The sequence below is a fragment of the Olea europaea genome, chromosome 11 (genome assembly GCF_002742605.1).
Source record: "Olea europaea var. sylvestris chromosome 11, O_europaea_v1, whole genome shotgun sequence".
Classification (NCBI taxonomy): domain Eukaryota; kingdom Viridiplantae; phylum Streptophyta; class Magnoliopsida; order Lamiales; family Oleaceae; genus Olea; species Olea europaea.
Window position 1 is genome coordinate 11,011,000 of NC_036247.1, and position 9,190 is coordinate 11,020,189.

At 31.6% G+C, this 9,190-nt stretch overlaps 1 protein-coding gene across 1 annotated transcript; it reads right to left on the minus strand.

Moving 5' to 3' along the window:
- Positions 1–556: 556 nt before the first annotated feature.
- Positions 557–4,147, minus strand: LOC111403370 (ankyrin repeat and sterile alpha motif domain-containing protein 1B-like). The gene is made up of 2 exons (XM_023031856.1): positions 2,852–4,147; positions 557–1,935 (listed from the first exon to the last, which is right to left on the minus strand). Exons 1-2 carry the CDS (start codon positions 3,545–3,547, stop codon positions 652–654), a joined length of 1,980 nt encoding a protein of 659 aa, XP_022887624.1. The 5' UTR covers positions 3,548–4,147; the 3' UTR covers positions 557–651.
- Between the last annotated feature and the right edge of the window lie 5,043 nt (positions 4,148–9,190).

Here is a 9,190-nt window from a genome sequence, read left to right on the forward strand (position 1 = left end):
AAAGAGGTATCAAATGGGCTCCTAATATTTGACACCTCTAATAATGTAATTTAATTGTAAGTTGTAACTTATATTTAGTTCTTAAGATAACACGTGTGCTAAAACGTCTATTATTGGATGCAAATAAGAAATAGTAACATGCTTGGTCCATGCTGGTCGTGGGCCTCTACAAAGCCCATCAATACTCAGTAAAGCAAGCTTGGCCCACTGTTAGGCCCATCACCGGCAACCCTACTCAACTCCGAGACCAGTTTTAGGCCCGCTAAAATTTGAACGACCTGATATGTTTTGACACCACTAACTTGAATACCACGTTACGAAACAACTAACAATAATCTCAAAACGATCAACATAAACTTGACAAGTCAACACTTGATGCAGCTATGATGGCCTTTGCTTATCCTGTGACGCGACCAAAGGTATCTTACAAATAATCTGGACGACAGGTATCCTTGAATCAAAGCATAATCAGGAATTAGCACATGTATTACGTGCCAATCACTTTACCTCTTATGTTTAAACACACATGCTTTTCTTAATCAATCAATGTCTCATGTGAAGTAGACGAAGAAATTGGACAAATAAACAACAAAAGTAGGAAATTATTTACAGATTGAGGGATATGTCCAAAATTTAAAGAGAGTTAATTCATTACACAGCAAGCCTTTTATGATTCTGATTATCCACAGCAAGGCCTTGAGAACCAAAACAGAAGTAGTGATTCATCAGCCTCGTGTTGAAGGAGGAGTGTCTGTGCTTCGTTTTCGACTCCCGAATTTTTGGGGATTGATTCAGGCTAGAGGGTCCCGCACCAGCACTGTCGAGATCCACGCCCTTCTCTTTATGAGCAGATACAGCAGACGACCAAGATGATTCGGAGAAAGGAGTTGAAGGTGATCCAAAGTACGAGTGTGGCATCATTTTCACAACGCCGTGTGATAACTCTGCAGCAAATCTCTCTTTAGTGGATGGACTCGGAAGGCTACTTCTGGTTGCAAGTACTCTCTTGTTGTTTGGCGGAGAGGATTTTCTTGAAAACTTCTGCCTAAGTGGAATTGGGCTGTTTTTGAAACTTGAACAGGTTCTGAATGATTCTACAGAATTATTGTCTTCCATCTCGGTGATTTCTTCTTTTCTCTCTTTCTTCCCTGACCAACGAAGAAGAATCTTGAGACGCCCAGCAGCATTATTAACAGAATCAAATTTCTTCTTATTAGTTGAGCTTGACATAGCAGGCGAATCAAAGCGATTCAGTTCACCCGAGCACGAAGCGTACTCGCTTGTCAATTCACAACTAACATCAGATGCGTTCCCAATTCCAGAATACAAATATATCTCGGTATCCGGGATTCTGAAAGATGTCCCTGGACTGCCTCCAATCCCCTGCATCCTCAGATGGGAAGCAAGAACACTTCTAGTCATTTGATCTTGACAATTCGAGATTCCTCCAGCTGATATCAGCCGCTTGATTAAAATCTCTGAAGAAGCCGATTTCGGTCTTTTCTTGAGGAGATCGAGAGGAGTATTTCCATCCGCATCACGAATATTTAAGTTTACATAATGCACCGACATAAGAAGTTCCACAATGTCAGATTGAATGTTCTCAATTACAGCCGTGTGAAGGGCAGTTCTACCATCATTATTCTTAACATTGACAATGTCTTCTATATTTACAATTTTCCCACCAACCAATTGCTTCATGAGCTCTATCTGTTGGTCCAATCTTCGGAATCCAGGGGTTCGGAAGCCAGCCACTGCCATGTGCAGAAAAGTATCTCCATAGTTGTTTGTTAGGGATGCGCATGAAGGAGACGTACATATAAGGATCTTTACTACATCTACATGACCACGGTAAGCAGCCACAATTAATGCTGTGTTACCTTGATTGTCCGTGGTGTTGATGATGTCAAAGGACGATAATAAATTTTTAACTACCTACATGGTCCAAAAAGAAATAAATGCAACATTAGATGCGAAATTTTAATGTGGATACTAGAATATTGAAATAAAAATAGTCATTTTAATGATGCACTCAGAAAATTGTATGTTAAAGTACATTGACATACTATCCTTCGATTAACTTGGTAAAAACTAAAAAATCAAGAAGACTGGAGCATGTCTGGCTAAGGTTAAACTAAACATTTTTACATTTAGAAGTTACTGTTTTCAGAGGGGTGGGGAGGGCCCCCCCCCCCGGGGGGGTGCTTCACTTACTTTCCAAAGAGGTACTTTCACCTTTTCTTAAGCTTAACCAAACATGCGCCATATACACAACATGCAGATCTACTAGAGTCTAAACCCTTATAATGAATTGCGATATTAAATTTTTCGGTTACATGATATTTTATAACAAACAACTGGTAAACAACAGTAAACGACTCAGAAATCTCACAGCTCGTCACTGCAATTAAACATCAAGTACAACTCAGTCATATTGCCAATTATGATGAAAAGGAAAATTTCTCATTTTAACATCATTCCTTTTCTTCTTTCTCTTAAATTCTTTATTTTCTTATCAGATGTGAATCAACTCACTTGGCTGAAATTCTAATTCTTACTGACAGATAAATAAGGAGTTAAAATGAACAAAAATTAACACAACCTTAAATTTTAACTTCAAAATAGAGGAAGACACCATTTAATCACAAGACATACAGTTCTCAAATGAGCTGGCCACATGAAGCTAGTAATAGTGCTAGAGGAAAGTCAAATCTAATATTAACATATTTAAGTCCTATATGGTCTATTGCGTAGAATTTAAGAGCTTCTAACTGAAAATGCAGGTTCACCTGATCTGACTGTCAATCGAGAAACTTAAGTAGCAAAAGAAGAAAAAGAAACTAATATTTACCTCAACCTGCCCAATGCCAGAAGCTGTATGTAATACTATGGATCCCTGGGCATCTCTGTACGCCAAAACATCAGATTCATCCTTACAAAATTCTCTCAAGATCTCCATATTTCCTCCTCTAGCTGCAGCATGGACAGCTCTATTAACCATTTCACTCTTGAAAGCCGAAGAAACTTCCTCGTTTTCCCCTTTAGTGGTACGGGAATAAGTTCTCAATATGGCATGATCGAACACCAGTCTAAAAACCTCGGAATTCTTGCTTCTAGCAGCCGCGTAAAATATATCGGTAACACCATATTCCCCTTCTCCAAATACCAAGAGGGGGTCTTTATCCAACAATTCTTTAACGAATATCACATCCCCTGCTGATGCAGCAGTGTATAAAAGCCAACCCCCATAGCCAGCCCTGATTAGAGAATTATGTCCTTTCTTGGTTTCACATTCTTGTAAGAGCTTTTGCGCGACTTGAGACCGGCATTTAGCAACATCATTAAACTGTTCTTCATTGTCCCACACGGATTCAAGACGACGAATTCTGCGTAAAGAACTGAGTTTAATGAGCAGATTTGTGTCAAGGTGAAGAAGTTCCCTGACTAAATCATAATGTCCATTGGCAGCTGCCCAATCAATGGGAGATGCAAACCACCATTGATCTCCAATACTCTCCCATCTCAAAGGGAAGTATGTAGGAGGCATTGGCAAAATAACTCCGATAACTCAACACAATTGTAGCAGAATTTAAGAACTTTCAGCAATAATATATAATTCTATCAAAAATTAAGAAATTTTAACTCCAAGAACCATTCAAGAGGATCAAAGCAAAGTCAGTGCCCAAACCAAGTGCAGAAGTGTAAATTCAATTCGGTATGAAAAGCCACTATCACAAAAGTGAAGTAATAATGAGTAATAAAATGCACAAAAAGTTAGGAATATTGGATTCAAAGAAGGGTCTTAAGAGTTTGAACCAAACAAACCTTCTAAACACTAATTAAAACAGCCCCCAACACTCATCCAGAAAACGCACAGAAAGTTCAAGAAATGGGACATTTGGGGGAGAAAAAACAGAACCATAAAATAATTGTGGAAGAGCAGGTGAAATATTAACAAACAAGATAATTTTAGGATATTTTTTTTGCAGATGACAACAAAAGAAAAAAGACCACATGTATGCAGATTTTTTATGTTTTCTTTGGCCACCCAAAATGAAAATAATAAATCCAAGCAAGAAATAAAAAATTCCCTCGAAGTTAGAAGATTTTGTCGCCCCCGTGAAAGGCTAAAGATGAGAAGACAGAGAGAATTCACAGTACAAAGTGGTGGGGTTGTCTGGACTGTAAAAGCATATTCGCCAACTCTAATGGATTAGGGACCCCAATTTTACTGTTTTGTGTGGAAAATGATGTGTAACGCAAAATAAGTAAAAAATATTGGATATTTAAAATGTTTTGATAAGTTTTTGATATGATTTGAGTCTTAGGAAGATTTTGTGAAAACAAGATTTTCTGAGTTTTATGAAAGATGATTGCCTAATTTTTGTTAATTTCAAATGAATTGATACAACTTTTATTGCATTAAAAAAATTTCTCATCGTTTTCAATCAAAGTTGAGAATTTGGTTATTGAAAAGACTAGTGTTCTATAATTTTCCAGTAAATTTTTTGTGATTCTACAAGATTTTCTAAAATTTCTTGATTTTTTTGCTTAAAATCTAAAAAAATAATTTAAAAGTAAAAGTTTTAAACATTTTATCTATAAAAATAACAATATATTAACCCAAAAAGAAACTTCTCTTCTATATTGGAGAAAATGTGCTGATTAAATATTTTTTGGTTTCAAGATTTTTCTTGTCGTTCGTAACCATTGTCGAGCACGAGTTGTGGTATTTGAACAAAGTTAAAATTTTCTCTTTATTTTTCTCTTCATTTCTTATTTCTTCGTGTTTAACTTAGAAAATTGTTTTTGGATCATATATACGAGTTCCTTACAATCAAGATTTAGGTAATATTTGAGCCCCATTTTAATGAAAATGAGCTTAGTAACAGTAATTTTTTGGTGAATATATGATTAAAAAATTGAAAAAATTTTAAGTTCTAAATTGAAAATTAATTTTCTCCTTTAAAAAAAAGGAGTTTTTAAAGAATGAGGCTTAGACATGAACTTACCATAAAAGAGATTTATACAATAATAATTGTGTTGTTTAAAAATTTGTTTGGGTGTTAATTAGAAGAGAAATTTGTTTCATTAATAGGCCTAATTAAGGCCCCGTTTGTTTTTCATTTTTGTAAGAATGAGAATAAAAAATATAATTATTACGGGTCCCAGATAAGAGATAGAAATTCAAATTTGATGGATTGATGTGATCGATAAAGATTATATTTTTTATTTTAATGAAAAAAGAATAGAAATAAACAGGGACTAAATCTATATATAGTATTTTTCTTTGAGTCTAACGTCTGATCATTCATTTGGAGGAGAATCCCATAAAATTTGTTTATAGGCATAAATATTAATATGCGCCGGCCAAGGAACTTAACGCCAAACATCCCACGTGAAGTCAATAGTTTGGCTTTCCCCTTGGATCTTCATAATATTTTTCTAGCTATGAAATGACGTTTTATAAAAATCTAAACACAAAAATATCTCAAGTATGGTACTCATTGTTTTTGAGCTCTTCGAATCGTGTTTGTCTCGAATTTATGTATTTTTTTACGTTTTCACTAAGTATCACGTCTGATTCTAATAGTTTTAATCTAAAAGTTTCATTAATTGGGTGTAAGGGGACTCGTTTGCCACTGATATTCTTAAATAAGCGTAAAAAAATAACAAATACAAAGTTACTCCTAAATACATGTCCCTCAATTTGGAGTATGCTAACAAAATTTTTGGACAGAATTGTAAGTTAGAGCAGTGATGTATAAATTAATAGAAGGTTGAGTAAATAATGCTATAAAAAATTTTGGGGATGTAAGCATGACAATGATAAAGGTTATTAATTAAAATATGTGTCCTACTCCTTATTAAAAAAGGAAAAAAAAGGCAAAAAAGTGGTGAGAATATATTTAATTTTTTAATAAATTCTATCTGGTTTTATTTTAGGAAAATTTATAAAACAACCGAATTTATAGTATTTTTGCATTTTGTAAATATGGTACATTTGTACAAAATTGTGGCGTGTATATATATATGAACTCTGTCTATAACTCACTAAAGGCTCGAGAAGAGATCCTCCTAGCCCAACCCTAGACACTTTAAGATCCGAAACATGCCATTGAAAGGCTTTACTGAGACAAAGATGAGATCCATTCATGGAACATGGGGACTAGTTGAAGTAATGAGCCTCCCAATATTTTTTTGAGTTTATCTATAAGAGGAGATCCTATGTTATTCATGTATATTAGAACACTATTGTTAAATAATCAAGTTGTACTATAAGTCGTGAACGTGTATTGCATTTGTATATATATGAGTAGGGCCAAGCTCGAACTCGTCTAAAACACGAGTTGAGTCTGATGACAGATACCAAAGGTAACTTGTTTCGACTCTTTATCACCTCTTACAAACAACTAAACAAGTATCATTTCAAATGCAGTTTGACTCACCATTGACTACTTCCACCACACTTATTTCAGAATTCAATTTCCCTAAATATTTCAAATGTGCTTTGACTAATAAATCCAAAACATGTCTTATTTTTTAGAGCAAAACTCACCATTGACTACTTCCACCACACTTATATCAGAATTCAATTTCCCTAAATATTTCAAATGTGCTTTGACTAATAAATCCAAAACATGTCTTATTTTTTAGAGCAAAACTCCCCACTTGAAAAGGTAAGAGTATTTTTCAAAAGACCCTCTATTTTTAAAGAGCAAATTCTATCATTTGGAGAACGTCTATAAATTTAGAGAGTTAAAATTTTGAAACATTCCAACAAACTCTTTTTGTTTAACATTTAGTTCTACTACTCCAAAAAAATATTTATTATTTTTCTTTATCTTTTATTTTAACTAATTTTTCTTTAAATTATTTTATTATTTTCCTACATTAAAAATTGAAACACTATTGAATATATTTAATTATAGAGAGTGAGTTTGATTCTCTAAATTTAAAGAGCCAAACTCAGTTCTAAATTCAAATGTAAATTTAAAGAATCTCTTAGAGTGTGATTTTAAATGTTAATTATTTAAAATAAAGAGCATATTATATTTAAAGAGTTTTTTTTGGAGATGCTTCAAAGATGTTTAGAGCTCGTTTGGTTTGTCATTTTGAGGTCATTTTCAGTTTTCAATTTTCAAAATCACTCAAAACGTATTTGGTATATTATTTTCAAAAATGAGATTTTGAAAACAAGGAAAATTTTATAAATAAAATGACTTTTTGACATTATTGAAAACACTCAAAATATGGAAAATGAACCAAAAGATTTTCTAAATTAAAATAATTAATAAAATCACACAAAACTTACCCAAATACAAATACCCATCTTCCTCTCTTTATCTCTCTTTGCCCACGCTATTCTAAAATGTCATAAAATTATTTCTAAATAGTTTGCTGTTTTTAGGTGAAAACGTGCTTGATTTCTTATTTCTGAAAATACATTTTCGAAAATGGGGTCAAATTTATAATAGAAAACTTAAAACACATTTTTGACATTTTGAGTATTTTCATTGAAAATTCTGAAAATACTCAAAATGTGGAAAACAAGCGTTTAAATATAATTTTATTTAAATAAAAATTAAAAATTAAAAACTTTTAAAAATAAAGATGCAAAATTTTAAATAACAAAATTTTAATTTAAAAAATAAAAATTTTGAAAAAATAAAATCTAAAAAATAAAAATTTTGAAAGAATAGAATTATAAAAATTTCTAAAAATAAAAATAAAAATAGTCCAATTTTTATTTAAAAAATATACATTTATATGAACACATATAAAAGTACGTAAATGAATATAGATAACATTATTATATTTTTACAGAATAATCAAATTTCATGGAATAAAATGTTATTAAACAATTTTTCAAAATTTCAAACTAAATATGTTTTCTAATTTTTTGTTTTGACAAATAATTTTTCAAAATAACAAATCAGATACATTTTTAACAATTTCAAAATAAACTCTCAAACTAATAATGAACTCAAAACTAAAAATTGAAAATTGAAACACAAAACCAACTATCCCTAAAATTCTATATTTGTACGTATTTTTACAAGTAATAATTTATAAACAATATCAGACCTATTCAAAAATTATATTGAAGTATATTACATAACTTTTGAGGAAAAATATTGTAGTAAATTTAATTGTATTGTATGGTATTTAATAGTTCAATTTTCGTCTAAATGACGTGAAAGTAATCATAAAAATGTAATAAAAATTTATTTTCAATAATGTTGTTTAGCATCAATTATGTTTAACATCAATTTAGATATCAACACATGTGATGTTAAGGAATAGACAGGTAGCTCAAGTATTGACATGTTAGACACTTGTCTAAGCCCCTAATTTATTGAATCTCCCAATTTTTTAAGTTAAATATTTTTGCTCGTGTTTTTCTTACAAAAAATTGTGTCGGAAATTTACAACATTGAAACATAATTAAAGATTGTGTCAATCTCGTTGTCAAACTCTTCAAATCTTGTTATTTACGCACGTTTTTATTAATTGTGAACTGTAGATTTTGTACGAAGATGAAATCAATTAATAATTAGGTTCTTATTTGTACAAATAGTACCTGAACTTAAAATGACATCTAATTATTGTGACAATAAATAGCTTTAATACTTCAAATTTTACATGCAAAACCAACCATCTAAGTACAATTTCAGAAAAAAAGGGTAAAATTGCGCAACAAGGGATGCATTTTAATGTAAAGTGAGGAATTTTACTCTATTTAGATTTTTAAATAAAAGTTGAAATCATTCTTAAAATTGTTTTGAGATAAAAAAAAAATATTGTTGGACAGTTTCACATTTTTTGTTCCATATCACTTGAGTATCAAATAGCCATTCAAAATCTAAACAAATGTTTTCTGTTAGTTGGGAACAGTTTGTAACAAACCGTATATTAATTGTGTCTTGTGCCACATTTACGAAAAGTTGGAGACTCCTAATGAAATTTTCTTGACGACATTTTCTTTACCATTGAAATTATTTTGTCAAATCAGTCAAAAGGGTTTCCTAATTTTTATTTTCTGGCTTTTCCATTGGCTGAATTATTAATTCATAAAATAATTACTTTATAAATATGTTTTGCAACTTGGGACTACAACATTAAAAAACCAAAGAGAGACATATAGCTCCTTTAGGAATCCCCATGTCAGTTTTAAAATAAATTCCAT